This window comes from Solanum dulcamara, chromosome 2 (genome assembly GCF_947179165.1).
Source record: "Solanum dulcamara chromosome 2, daSolDulc1.2, whole genome shotgun sequence".
In the NCBI taxonomy this organism is placed as follows: domain Eukaryota; kingdom Viridiplantae; phylum Streptophyta; class Magnoliopsida; order Solanales; family Solanaceae; genus Solanum; species Solanum dulcamara.
The window spans coordinates 11,286,847-11,301,491 of NC_077238.1; the positions used below are offsets into that span (position 1 = coordinate 11,286,847).

Here is a 14,645-nt window from a genome sequence, read left to right on the forward strand (position 1 = left end):
GAGATATAGCATTTTGGATGCTGTCACTCTCTTTCTTCTTGTTGAAGTTGTTGTTGTTCCTTGTTATCCAGATGTTCCAAAGGGTATGTGGTTCGAGTGTATCCCATGTCAGCCAATTGTCAAATTTACTGGCCTTGGCCTTATTCCAAATATTAATCCAATTTGTGAAATTAACATGGTTAGCATTAAGGTGTTTTTAATCTTTAATTTTTGCAATGATGCCATTCCAGAAACTTTTAGCATTGGAAGAATACATGGTCAATGTTTTCTTCAAGGAAGTCACAAACTGACATTTGGGATTGATATTGATGCCTCTTTTATGGAGGAAGTGGTTTGTTGGTAGTTTGCAGTGGTATAGAAGCCAAAGAAATGTTTTTATCTTGTTTTGGGAATTGGCCTTCCATATCTATTTGAACTTTTCATTGCAAATTAGCCTTGGCCCATGATTTGAATGATTGATATGGGTGTAGGCAGATCCTGTGGTGAACTTCCCATCATTCGTGAGTCCCCAGACCTGAGTATCTTCTTTTGTACTATTAGAGGGAAAGGTGTATCTTTTGATGCATTTTTGGATGCTCTCATGGAGGATGAAGGATAGGTTATGTAATGACCCGTTAGGTAATTTCGAGTATGAGTCATTCTTCTTTCATAAAAGACCCCTTTCGTATATTTAAATTGGGAAATTTGGACTTTTTGATAACTACAGTTAATTAGTTGATGGGTAATTTTAAATTATTAATTTAATTGATGGGCTAAAGTGTGAATTTATCTAATACATATACCATTTTTCTTATATTTAATAAAATAGGTTAGTAGGGTTTGTCATTTTTTTAGTACATAGTTAGTTTTTTTATAAAAAAAAGAAAAGGGGAAAAGGGAGAGAAGAAACTCACCTTGCGGAGAGACGTGGGAGCCGACAGGAGGATAAACTGACGGTAAGAAACTATCTTAAAATTCTCATATTAGCCATAACATTAATTGCTAGATATAGAGTCTAATATAGGGGAATTTAAAAGAATTGAATATTTCAAAGTGCTAGTGTTGATGGTTCTCTTAAAAAAATGGAAAGGAAGTGTGTTGGTGCTATCATTGGACAATAATGGGTAATGACCACATAATGATAGCATAGGATGATATTAGAGAATATAGGTAAATAGGTTCTATAATGTGGTCTTCACTCTTCAATAAATCTGCTGCTTATTCGTGTTTTGATTTGTTTTTTCAGATTTTATTATACTTATCACACTATGATTTAAATTTTGATAAAAAATAATATATATAATTAAATATTAGGTGTGTTGAGTGTTGTATTATATGAATATAATTAGGTTTATGATATTTGGAGAAATTGAGACTTAACCTTATGCGTGTAATTTAGAAAAATATGAGAGTTGACATGTTAATTGGCATCAAAATTAGGAACCTGATTATAGATTTGAATGCATTTTTGGTTTAGGCTAGATATATGGTAATATGGTTGTTGTTAGTTTCGAAATCTTATTGGAATTATTTATTTGACTAGATTACATTGATTTGGAGGCCCAACGAAAAGGAAAGGCTCAAGTTCTGGGGTGATTGCTTGATAAATTGAGGCAAGTGAATTTCTAAACCTCAGTTTAGGTTTGTAGGTGCTTATATTTCCGTGTTATGTGGAAAAATCATTGTATTTTACTATGACTTTGCTTTACTATTACTTGACTATATAATTGACCTTAAAATGGAGATGAGGGGTATAAAATGGTGATCTAATGACATATATTGGTGGAATTGATATGTTGTGATTATGAGTTTATTTTAGATATGTGAAATGACTATATTGATGTGACATAGGAAAAATTATTATTGTTGTCATGTTATTATCGTGAATTATATGAACATGAATTAATTGCATTGGTTCTGACATATTGTGTTGAGACTGAAAATGATATGAAACAAAAAGGGTCGGGCCACACACTCCGTGACAGGTATTATAAAACAAAAGGGGTCGAGCCACACGCTCCATGATAGGTATTATGAAATAAAAGGGGTTGGGCCACACGCTCCGTAGCAGATATTATGAAACAAAGGGGTCGGACCACACGCTCCGTGGCAGGATATGTATATTGAGGGGATGGACCACACGCTCTGTGGCAGGTTACATGGACAGAAATGTCCCCATGGGTTCCGAACTGTAATTCAGCGAACGTGTACCGATAGAACAGACATGCATCATCTCATTGCATTGCATCGCATTTTGTTGATATTTATGAATTCGCTTTTACCACTTATTGCTTTGTATATGTTGAATTTGACTTGATATGATTCACTTGATAAGACTACCGATGAATATTCGTAGACTGTATTATTATTATTGCATAGAGTGTAGAGTTGACTGGTTTTATGCAAGTTGTAGTTGAAGAGGTTCGGTTGGGATGACATGAGTACTTGTATCTATCGAGCTTTGCTTTGTTTTAGTTATCCACTTGCCGAGTACCGTGTTGTTTGGTACTCACCCCTTACTTCTACACTTGTGTAGGTTGTGAGCCCGGACCTGCTTGATCTCCTAGTGCTTTCTAACACATCAGAGGCTATCGTTTCGAGTGTTGAGGTAGTTGTTATATTCATCTAGCAGATACCTTTTACTCTTTTATTATGTTTTAATCCTACTCTAGAGACAAAGACATTGTGACTGTATTTTCTTTCGTATTTCGATAATTTATTAGTGGCTTGTATACGTGATAACCAGTCTTGAGGGATTTTGAGATTATTTATTTGCCTTTGTCTAAGTTAAACCTTGCTTTATCTCAATTACTTTCGCATTTACTTTCTGTTGAGTTTTAGGTTGACTTGTCTCGGTGGGTTGAGATGAATGTCATCACATCCGAATTTGGATCGTGACAGGTTGTTGAAATTCCACTCTTCATTTTGGTATATGTCACTGATTTTGAGTTGGTCCTCATTTTCTTGTAATAGTCCACTAATATCAGTACGGATGGAATTGCAGTGGGGAATCCAGACATTAATTAGGAAATTGACTTGGTTTCCTTTGTGTACTACCCATCTGGTGGCATTTGTGCAATCAAACTAGCCTTTTTGGATGTTATGCCAGGTTCTAAATACAAGCTTTTTGGCTCTGCTAGTCCTAGTGGTTTTGTGGTATTTATTGAGTAGGACTTTGCTCCAAAGGCTTCTAGTATTCTTGAAAACTCTCCATTCTAGGCTTGCAAGATTTGCTATGTTCTTAATTTCACTTTTTTGGAGGCCTGCCCAGTCCTCCTCTGGACTTGTTCTCAGTGATGAGATCCTACTTTATTAAGTGAATTTTTCTTTTTTCAGCAGTGGTTCCCCAAACAAAATCCCTTTGCATTTTATTAATGGTTTCAGTGATTTTGCTAGGAAGTTAGATGTATTGCATTACATGAGATGGGATAGTGTTCAGGGCAGCTTTTGCCAGGACAGTTTTGCAAGTCAGGTTGAGGAATTTGGTCTTCCATCCGGCTAGTTTCCTTCTCATGTTGTCAATTATGAATTGAAAGTCAAAATTGGTGGGTTTTCTATTGAAGATAGGGAAGCCTAAGTACTTTCCAAAGGATTTTGAGGCTCCAATATTAAGGATATAGGATGAACTGTTTTTTGTGTCATTAGAGCAATTCCTAAAGAAGATGATTCTGGTCTTGGGATGGTTGATTCTTTGGCTAGATTGGGTGCAGAAGTATTGGAGAGTACAAAGTATGGTTATACAATTTTCAATATCAACCTTGGGCCCTTTGTGAGTTATCTTGATGGGTTTCTAAAATCCCTCATTGATAGACTTGTCAATCTCTCTGGAAAGTATTTTCATACACATAATGAAGATATAAGGGGATATAGAATCTCCCTGTCTAATGCCCTTAGAAGGTTGGAAGTAATCAGTTGTCCTACCGTTAATGAGGATGAAAATGGAGGTTGTGCTGATACAAGACATAGTGAGATTGGAAAGCCTAGTGGGGAAATTAAAGTAGTTTAGGGTGTCTCTAATGAAGGACCACTCTAGATTGTCAAAGGCTTTTTCAAGATCAATCTTCAGGACCATGTTGGGGTTTTTCCCTTTCATTTTTCCAAAGTGAGTAATGTATTCCTGCACAATAATGGCATTGTCAGAAGCTCTCCTATTTGTGAGAAAGCTGGCCTGACTGGGGCCAATGATGGTTGGGAGAATAGGCTTGATTCTACTAACAATGATTCTAGTAATCAGCTTGTAATTGGTGTTGCATAAGCCTATAGGTCTATAACTCTTATTAGAGGGGGGGTTAGGACACTTGAGAATGAGGCATAGCAGGGTTGTGTTATTCTAGGAGGCATGTGGGATTGATCAAAGACATCTTTGCAGAAAGCTTGTGTTTTGTCTTTGACTATGTCCTAGTATTGCTGATAGAACATGTGGTGAAGGCCATCAGGTCCAGGAGCTTTGAGTGGCTTGAAGGCTTTTAAAGCTTTGATGATCTCAGTCTCTGAGGGTGCAGTCAAAGGCAGTGTACACTTCATTGGAAATGATGTAGGGGTCTCCTTATCTATGGTTGTACACTCTATTGGAACTTTGAAGCTTAGTAGTGTACATGTTTATAAAGAAGTTGACAATATGCTCCTTGATGTGGTCCTGGCCTTCAATTTGGTTTCCCACATCATCCTTGATGGAGAGTATCTGGTTTCTTCTTCTCCTATTAATGGTGGATGTGTGGAAGAAGCTGGTGTTGGCATCTCCCTCACTTAGCTAGATGAGTCTGGATTTAGTTTTCCAGAGGTCATATTTAGCTTTGAGAAGGTCCTCATAGTCCTTGAGGAGGCTAGCTTCCATGTCTTGGAGGAAAGGACTGTGGTGGTAGTTAGGAGATCTTTGAATGCCATCCAATCTTGCAAAAATTCTTTTCATTTTTTTAAAAATGTTTCCAAAGGTGGTCCTATTCCAAGTAGAGGCTTCATTTTGGACAAGGTCTATAACACCATTAAGATTATTGGGGGTTTTAAAGCAGTGTTTGACAAGACCTTTAAAGGTTGGGTGTCTACACCACATTGGTTCCAGCTTGAAAGGTTTTGGGTCTCTATTGTTAGGACAGTTGTTTAGATTAATAAGAAGGTGACAGTGGTCAGACTTAGTTCTAGGGAGGTGGTTTACAGTGAAATTGGGAAAGAGTTTTACCCAGGAGTTATTTGCAACACATCTATTAAGTCTTTCAAGAATAAGGTCTTTTTTATTCCTATATCTCTTATTAGTCCAGGTGAACTTACAACCTTTGTATCCTAGATCAACCATTTTACAATAGTTTAGGCATTTCTAGAACAGGTTGGTTCTGACATTACTAATATTGTTTCCTCCATTTTTCTTTCTGGCACTTAACACTTCATTGAAGTCCCCTTCCATGAGCCATTTCCCCTTAATGTTTTGGGAGATATTATAAAGGTCAGTCCAGAGTTGGGTTCTAGTTTGGAAATTAGGACTAGCATAGATAGGAGAAAAATACCAAGGGTGATTATTAGGGAGTACCTTGACTGTGACATGGATGCCTTGGGGGATCACTAACAAATTGTCAAGCTTGAGTGTATCTTCTTTCCACATGATCACAATACCTCCAGAGGAGCCATTTGTAGTGGATTGGATTTGGGAGTCGAATTTGAGATGTTCATTAAGCTGGTTATGCTCTGTCATTTTGGTCTCGAGCAGAATTAGCATGGTGGGCTTATGTATCTTCACCATAGCCTCACACTGACACTTGAACCTTGTACCATTGCCCCCCATGTTCCATATAATAAACCTCATCATTGTTGGCATGGCTGATGGGTGTTCCTGCAGGCCCTTCCCTTTGTCCATCTGGGATGCCTGTGTTGTTATCCATAGTGGATTCAGTGCTACAGCAATTGGGATCGATTTTATATCGTTCCTTAGGTTCAGTGTGCAAACATTCCAATTCATTAGGCAGTGGACTATAATTACTGTGTTGTTGGGTTCCTCGAACTCCTTGAGGAACAGTTTCTCCAAGACTATTGAGACTGTATTTTGTTCTCCAAGGCTTGCTAAGATTTCCTCTAATTCCTGGTTGTTTTTTCTTAATAGCTCTAGGAGTGAGGGCTCCTCTTGCCCTTGATTTCTGCCCCTTCCTTGAGAGTACATTGTGTTTATGAGTTCTTGTGGTACTCTAGGAATGAATGTTGGGCTTTGAGAGTTCGTCAGGTATGGGAGGGGAGGAAAGAAGGGAAGGCTTTGAAAAGTTTGTCCCATCAGATTGTTCAGTTCCTCCATTGTTGCAGTGTTGGTGTTTCCTAGTAGTTGGATTTGTATGAGGGTTTGTTTCCATATCTGTTGGCCCAAATTCGCTATGGCTTAGTCCAGGCCTTTCTTGATTGTCTCAGCAAGGTAGGCCGGGTCTTGGAGAATCAGGGTTACTTTCTGACATGCTATCTCGATTTGGAAATTCAGGTGCTTTGTTTGAAGCGTAAGTTCCAACCACAACTGTGGGACGTGGTCGGGGGTAGTGGCGCCGTGGTGAACACTAGTAAGGCTTGGGTTTGGGTCGTGTTGGTTGTCATTGTTGATCGCTCTTGGAACTTGGAGTTCTTTCTTTACCAATTTAAATCCTTTCCTTATAGCCATTGCTGGCGTAATTAACTGGCTGGTTGAGGCGACCTCCATAGTCATGTCAATAGCCATGTTATGATTACTTTCATCAGGTTGGGAAAGATCTTGTGGCGAAGTGGCATTAATGGTTGTCGGCGTTTTGGGGGGGGGTCACTGCCATTAAAGCCTTTTGGGTCCCACTAGAGATCCCAAGTTTTGACACAGTATAGTCATTGACTTCGCCAAATCCCTTTTGGATTTGTTTCTCGTTGTTTAGCACAGCTTTTTGAGAAAAAGTTTTTGGAGCATTTAGGGGGAAGTTGGGGCGTTATTGATCTTTTGAGATTTTAGAGCCCGTTTGGATGGGTTTAAAAAAGTGACTTTTATGTATGAAGTGTTTAGAACTTTTAAGTGTTGAAAATTATTTTTATAAATAAGCAGTTGATTGTTTGGATAAAAGTGCTCATGGTGAAAATAAGTTGTTGATGTGTTTGGCAAATAAATGTTGTTAAGCACTTATCTTTTGTCAAAATGACTAAAATTTCCTTAAAGACTCCCTGATATATCCATAACTGGAAGATCCCTGGCTTTGATAACATTAATATACAAAAAAATGCATTTGCTCCACTAAATCATAAGTACTAGCAGTCTTATCTCTATCCCAATACCCCATTCTTGCAGCCAAAGGTGGCCTTGTTTCCACTAACCCAAATTCAGGCCTTGGACCACCACCAATTTGCATCTGCATTACATTGCTAGCCATAGATCCACCGATCTTTGCAAAATCAACCCTTTTCTCTATAACCACCGGAGGAGGTGGTGAGCTAGACGCCGGCGTCGGTGCCTGTGCCGGAATAGAATGAAAAGTTCTTACCTTTGGTTCTTTCTTCTTCATCGTCTTCTTGGTTTCAGTCTCTTTCATGTACTGTTCTTCAAATTTGTTGGTGTTAATTTCTTGAAAAGGGGTTGCTCTATTTTCACAATTATTCACATTCTGCTGCTCCATTGTTGCTGAAGAAATGAGGAACAGATGTGAATTTTAGGGTTTTAGCTGAAAGGGTACTTTGGGAATTAAAATAAAATATAAGGGATATAAAAATAATTTTTATAGTCAACGAAAATGGCTTTAAGCCCTCCAAAAAAGGTTAGAATTTTCAACTTTTCATTTTTGGGTGACTTTAAAAACTTTATGGCTTAAATTTAGCATTTAAAGTTAGTAGCCAAACACCAGCTAATTGGCACACCCATACCTTAAGAGCAAGCTCTGTGAGTTTCCACATGTCCATTAGCTTGCTCTTAAGGTATGGGTGTGCCAATTTCCTCCCAAATATCTTGACTATCACTGATAGACACCAAGGCCTCTAGATTCTGTTTCTCTCTTCATCTGTTAGGTGTATTGCATCTTGGGTGTCAATGTCTTTGTGGGAGTTGTCATTTCCCAAGAAATCATATGTTCTGTTGAGGTTATGTTGTTTATCTAGTAGTACTTCCTTGAAGGACTGTGGATTATTGGTGTCTTCAATCATAGGACTATCCCCATCTGGCGGGTCGGGTGGTCTATTAGGTGGCGATCCTTCTTTTGATGATATATCTAACAATTATTAGTAAACCTCTTTTCTTAACTAAGACTAACTAATTTGTTTTCTTTGTTTTGTATTTCATCAGGGTTTTGAGTGATCTGTCATACGATCATAAGTATAACAATATAAAGGACAACTATGTTACCTATTGTTATGTCAAGGATGTACTAACGAGGTGTTTTGTGAACTTCAGGATCCAAGGCCTGAGATACCAAAATGTTATCCAAGAGCATTGTCGTAATGTTGGGATATAAAGCCACAAAATAGGCCAGAGATGAAAGAAGCCGTTCAGACAAGTACAAAAGGAAGACAACAACAAAAGCACATGTTTTGCTTTATGCCTAGAAAAACAGGAATCAGAGGAGTTTATAATTGAACGATCGAGCTCAATATAGCATTAAACCAATTGTATATAGCATTAGAGCATTGGACTTATTGTATATAGCATTAGACCTAATGTTAGCAAGTTCACATGAATTAAGTTCCTCAATAGTTTCAACAAAGCAATACAGAGCTGTCTACATTAATAGACTCTTTCACGTATTTAGCTTTAATAACATTAAGCAGTTTAACCTAGAATCCAGCTCCTACATCAGAGCAAAAGCTAAGATTTTGAATCCTATTGTTAGCTCATACAGATCAATTCATACCAACTCTATCAACTTGTACCAAAGGCCACACGAATTTATTCAGCAACTTGAATTTGCATTAGCGAAATAACTAATGAAAATCATCAAGACTTTCTAAGATAAACAAACTAAATATTAAATCAAGATGACAACTTTTATCCAGCACAAAATCAACAAAGGAAATTATATTCCATCAACTCCTTTAGGCTTAAATAACCTAATAAATTGTCTTTAATTTAAAAACTGCGATAACTTATAGGGCCCGTTGCATAACAACTAATAAAGTACTCCTCCTTCAAAAAGTGCCTCATCATTTTCCTTTGGATTCAATCACCCTCTTGGCAAATGATGGCAAACAGAATGATGCTTGGTGAATCTGCAGAGAAGGGAAAAAGAATATAACAAAAGTGAGTCACAAATCAAAAGTTGAAAGTGCTATAGATGTGAGTAACAAAGATCAATCCAAGGAACAGAATGACAACATACCTCAGAGTTGTAGAACTTCAAAAGTCCACAGGTCTTGTCATGGCTTTCGTCGTCGATGGGGTTAATAGGGTTCTTGAAATCAACTGCAGGTCCCTCAGTAGAGCAGAGCATGAAACCAATCATGCCACTGGAAGAGTGATACAGCCAAACCAGTTTGTCAACAGCAAGAATAAACAGCAAAATAATATTATGAGAGAGAAGCAACAATGTATGGATAGTAAAAAAGTCATACATATGGCACAAATATCTGGCAATGCTGGTTATCAAGAATACACAAGAAAAGCACTTCAAATTGTGTTGATTAATTGTCCAATGGATCTTCAGTCCCAATACTCTATCTTAGAGTAATTAGTACAACAACATACCTGTGTAATCCCACAAGTGAGGTCTAGAGAAAGTGGGGCATACAATAGACCTTACATACCCAGTGTAATCTCACAAGTAGGGTTCACAGAACGTGGGGTGTAGAGACTTTACCCCTACCTTGCGAAGGTAGAGAGACTGTTTTCAATAGACTCAGGGCTCATGTAATTTCAAAGCAGGTTTGAAAAAGGAGATATCTTTGAGTAATTAGTATTAATCAAGTTTGTTCCTATCAACAGAACCTTATTGGATCAAATGACAAGAATAGAAGTCCACCTTGGATAAGTAGGAACAGTAGTCCATGCATAGTTGACTGAGCCTTTGAAGATCTGGCGGCAATTAGCAACAATTTCTTCAATTATGTGCATGTGAAGCCATATGCTCTCAGCCTGCGTAGATACCACCCCTCCAGGACGAAGAGCCCTTGCTATAGATTCAAAGAAAGGCTTTTCGAACAACTCTTGTGCTGGACCTGAAGTTGAAAGAGTGAGATTGTTAGGAGTGAAATTTCATGAAAAAGGTAGTACTCAAGCAATGACATGATAGATTACCAATAGGGTCAGATGAATCCACTATGACAGCATCGTAAGTTCCTGCAGGAACATTTTTCAAAAATGCAACTCCTGTAGGAACAGGAGGAAAAAGGAAACACCAAGAAGTTATGTTAGCAAGTGAACAAAAATGAGCCCCAAACAGAAAGGTTGAGAAGATAACAAGAATCATTGATCTTACCATCACCAATGTGGAGATTCACACGTGGATCCTCATATCCTACAGCTACATCTGGGAAAAATTGTTTAGCAACCTGTCGGAAGAAAAGGAAGACTTAATTTCAACATTGCATTATGTTTTCCATCATGCTGCAAGAGCTTAAAGCCGGTAAGTTACAACTGAGATGTCCCTAACACAAAGCACATAAATTAGCACATCAAAACCTTTTAATAACAAGTAATATGGAGAAAGGATCGAATCTGGTAGCACTTGCTAACTAAGATCGAATATGTCATAAGACACTGGTAATACATGTAATTAGAAGAATCAACCATTTTCCTCTCTACCCCCTAGTGGAGAAGAAAAATGTCAATGGCGACCAAAAATGTAAAAAAGGTACCATTTTTATTAATTAGCATCAACAAATCTGCTTACCTCAACTACCATCTTGTCAATCTCACATATGTCGATCTGTTCGACAGAAGAATGACGAGATACCTCACGCAAGACACCACCATCTCCTCCTCCAATAACCAGTACCTGAGGGAAGAAGAATCAGCTTAAAGTTGGCACACAAGTAAAAAAAGACAAACAACATCAATAACTTTTGGCCATTATACGCCAGCAATTATCACTCTCTTCATACACAATTTCTGCAGAATGCGATTACAGGGAACAAACAAACAAACAATTTCTGCAGAATGCGATTACAGGGAACAAACAAACAAACAATTTCTGCAGAATGCTATTAGAAGGGACAAATAAACAACAATTTCTGCAGAGTGCGATTAGAAGAAGCAAACAAACAAACAATTTCTGTAGAATGCGATACAAAGGGCAAACAAACAAACGAATGAAGCTTGTAAGGACGAATTAAACAAATTGAAAATAGATGTGGATAAAATTTATAATCTATGTGCTTGATAAGCAATGTGTCATAAGACCTCAAGCTACACCATTGAATGCTGCCAAAAAGCAAACGAGATCTCAAGATTTTATAGTTTCAAATCATGATGGAGTGTACGGACCTTTTTGGGGTTGGGAATTGAACAAAGAGGAAGATGAGTAATCATCTCTTGATAGGCACATTCATCCCTCTCGGTAAGTTGGATCACACCATCCAAAACAAGCACCTTTCCATAAGTTGATGACTGCACCAACAAACAAGATCACACAAAAATGAGCAAGCAGTACATTAGGAAAAGAAACTAAAACCTTAGTAGATCAACCAAATACCTGAAAAACCAAGACATTTTGGTAATCAGACTTCCCCTGAAACAATGTCTTCTCAACCTTCAACGAATGTGCTTCCCCTGCATAATTCCTTTCTTGTCAGTAACCTCTTCACAAATAGTACTAGATTTCCAGAAAATAAAAATCTCACTTGTGAATTTCACAGTAACCCCCCACCCACTCACACACCTACCCCCACAAAAACAGAGCATTTACAAAACCAAAAACCCACCATACAGAACAAAGCTGAAACAAATCACAAATCATCAAAACTTAGATACCCATAAGCATTCACGTATTCAACCCACCAAGAATCGCCCAAAAAGACACAAACTTGAATACCCAAATAAGAAAAAACCCAATCTTTGACACCCACAGACATCATTAGAGTAATAAACCCCAAAACCAGAAAACAAAAGCAACCCAATTCCCCAAAAGCAGAATCTTGGATACCCATATAAGAAAAAACGCAAACCCTGTTACCCACAAACATCATTAGAGTAATAAACCCCACCAAACGAGAAATCAATAACAACCCAAATACCCAGATGCATAAAATCAAGAAAACTTTAAACATAAAACTATACAAGAGAGAAGAACAAACCAGGCCAAAGGGGGCTAATCTCAGAGAACCATCCAGGTAGAACAGAAGAGATATAAGGAGACGAATCCTCTTTGTCATTGGTGCTGCAACCGTTGTTGCTGTTATTGGCTGCCTCCATATCTGCTTCTTCTTCTTCTTCCTCTCTTGGCCTCTTCACTGGCAATTCAGTTCCCTTCACAAAAGCACACTCATCTGCCATCACCAAGCCCTCTCTATTTATAGGCCAAAAAGAAAACAGGTTTCTTGAACCTAACCCTTTAACACAGCTAGGATCCCTACAATAATTACCCCAAATATCACGACTCTTCAGTCTTCTTCACCCTCCCTTTCTCTCTCTGTATATCGCTAAAAAATAAGATAATAATAGTGACAGAAAATCCATTACATATTTAAAAATAAAAAATAAAAAGGAAGGAGAGAGAATATGGCATTAAAGAGTAATCTATTTTGGACATGAGTTTCAAATGATAGGTTATGAATTTGTTAGGAGTTTGGACTATAATTTATATTTTTTAATTTGTATTTTTTTTACTTATAAATATGAACAATGTTATAATTTGTGAAAAACTATAAAATAGAATTTAGTGTTTATATACTATTATATTAAATGAGTAAATTATAATTTATAAATAAGGTATCAAAATATTATAAAGCGTAGAATTAATAAATTATGTATCTTCATATTCTTTTAATAAATGAATGTGCGTGATTGTGTTATTAAATCTTTTTCAATTAGACATAATTTTATTAAAATTTACTAGTACAATAAATTAATAATAGGAGTAGTAACTATCTATTTTTTATATATAATTCTTGTATATGGTATGATGAATCTCTTTATGTCGAGCATTGAGTTTTTTCTTACAAAATTTAATATTAAGAAAAAATATTTGTAAAATAAAATTTATTGATCAAATTTTATATTTTTTTTAAAATTAAAATTCTACTTTTTAGAGAATTTGGAGTTAAAATTGAATATTTTTGTTTGCATATTTCTAAACAAACATTAATTTTAAATTGGGATCCAAACCATATGATCAAATGCCTACTTAATTTATAAAATAATTAAGTTATATATATACACACAAATAATTTTAAGATATCAATCCACTTAAAACAATACTTACATATAAACCTTCTTTAAAAAATGAAATTCATAATCTTAAAAAATAAATTAAATTACCTACCCTAATAACTAAATATAATTTAAATTATATATTATGAATTTCACTTTTTAAGAAAGTTTATATGTAAGTATTTTTTTAAGTGGATTGATAACTTAAAATTACTTGTATATTAGTAATTTTTCTATTTTCACAACATAGAAATAAGATTATATAGGTATTATTATTTTTAAATTTCAGTTATAAAATTTTAAAAATAAAATATATTTTTGAATATTGTGATCTTAAATTAAAAATATATCAAAATATTTTGCAATTTTATATAAAAATTAAATTAAAATTTGTCAATATATATATATATATATATATATATATATATATCACAAATTAAAAAGGAAATAGTAGAATAGCAAAAAAGAATAATCTTAAAATGTAAATACTTTAGTGATTATTGTAAAATGATGGGGCGCTCTGCTCAACTAGGGTTTGAGTGTTTTTACTAGGTATGCAGCTTTTTTGTCAAAGCGATTGGGCCCACTAAACCCCTTTACAAAATAAAATAGTAAAAAATTATCTAAATATACTGCTTGTTTATCATATTTTTTAAAATTTTCTATTATTTAAAAAATTATAAAATTTTTTATTCTCTTCTATTTTCAGATATACCACTTTACGCAATGTATCGATCGAATACATCACTTTACGTGATGTATCAGAACGTTGAGTGTTATATTCGAAATCAAGACGCGATGTATTGGGACATTGAGAGATGTATCCAAAATTGGGACGCGATGTATCGGGATATTTTGGAATATATCTGGATTCCACCAAATTTAAGAGATTTTTGTAATTTAGAAAAGAGTAGGAATATGATGTAATTAACTCTTAACACTGTGAGATTTGAGTAATCCCTAAAAAAAGAGGAAAATTTCACAAATAACCACTATAATAAATTTAATTAGGCTCCTTAGCTTTAGTTTGCATATTTACGAGTTGTAGTTATAGTTTAAACTGACGAGTTTGTATAATTCGCGAATAATTGAGCTATTTTTTAATAAACTCGAAATAACTAATTTATACAACCGCAAACATCTGAACTTTAAACAGTTATACAAATTATATTATACAAAATTACATTATACAAAATTACATTATACAAAAGTTATACAAATTATATTATACAAAATTTAAATTATATAAACGTACAAATTATACAAATTCGACCAACGTTAAATGTTAGTGGCGAATTGTAAATTAGCTAAATTATAATTATGTTAATCAATTAATATATATATATTTACTTATTCACGTAATTTTTCTATAAAATAAAGACCAAATTTTAAAAAA

At 35.5% G+C, this 14,645-nt stretch overlaps 2 protein-coding genes across 2 annotated transcripts; both read right to left on the reverse strand.

Annotated features, from left to right (window-relative positions):
- Positions 1 to 7,050: 7,050 nt before the first annotated feature.
- LOC129880323 (uncharacterized) lies at positions 7,051 to 8,690 on the reverse strand. The gene is made up of 2 exons (XM_055954303.1): positions 8,294 to 8,690; positions 7,051 to 7,579 (listed from the first exon to the last, which is right to left on the reverse strand). Exon 2 carries the CDS (start codon positions 7,572 to 7,574, stop codon positions 7,167 to 7,169), a length of 408 nt encoding a protein of 135 aa, XP_055810278.1. The 5' UTR covers positions 7,575 to 7,579; positions 8,294 to 8,690; the 3' UTR covers positions 7,051 to 7,166.
- Positions 8,691 to 8,832: 142 nt separating this feature from the next.
- Positions 8,833 to 12,527, reverse strand: LOC129880322 (spermidine synthase 1). The gene is made up of 9 exons (XM_055954302.1): positions 12,175 to 12,527; positions 11,574 to 11,650; positions 11,366 to 11,488; positions 10,773 to 10,877; positions 10,359 to 10,431; positions 10,178 to 10,249; positions 9,903 to 10,098; positions 9,264 to 9,390; positions 8,833 to 9,153 (listed from the first exon to the last, which is right to left on the reverse strand). The coding sequence occupies exons 1-9, from the start codon at positions 12,371 to 12,373 to the stop codon at positions 9,088 to 9,090; spliced, it is 1,038 nt and encodes a 345-aa protein (XP_055810277.1). The 5' UTR covers positions 12,374 to 12,527; the 3' UTR covers positions 8,833 to 9,087.
- Positions 12,528 to 14,645: the final 2,118 nt, after the last annotated feature.

What these genes read in the sequence shown, in the direction of transcription:
- LOC129880323 (XM_055954303.1), bottom strand. Translation starts at nt 7,574, where the DNA reads ATGGAGCAGCAGAATGTGAATAATTGTGAAAATAGAGCAACCCCTTTT.
- LOC129880322 (XM_055954302.1), bottom strand. Translation starts at nt 12,373, where the DNA reads ATGGCAGATGAGTGTGCTTTTGTGAAGGGAACTGAATTGCCAGTGAAG. An exon ending in GAATCTCCACATTGGTGATG is followed by an intron (nt 10,250 to 10,358) that starts GTAAGATCAATG and finishes CTGTTCCTACAG; the next exon opens with GAGTTGCATTTTTGAAAAAT. An exon ending in TGAAGTTCTACAACTCTGAG is followed by an intron (nt 9,154 to 9,263) that starts GTATGTTGTCAT and finishes CCTTCTCTGCAG; the next exon opens with ATTCACCAAGCATCATTCTG.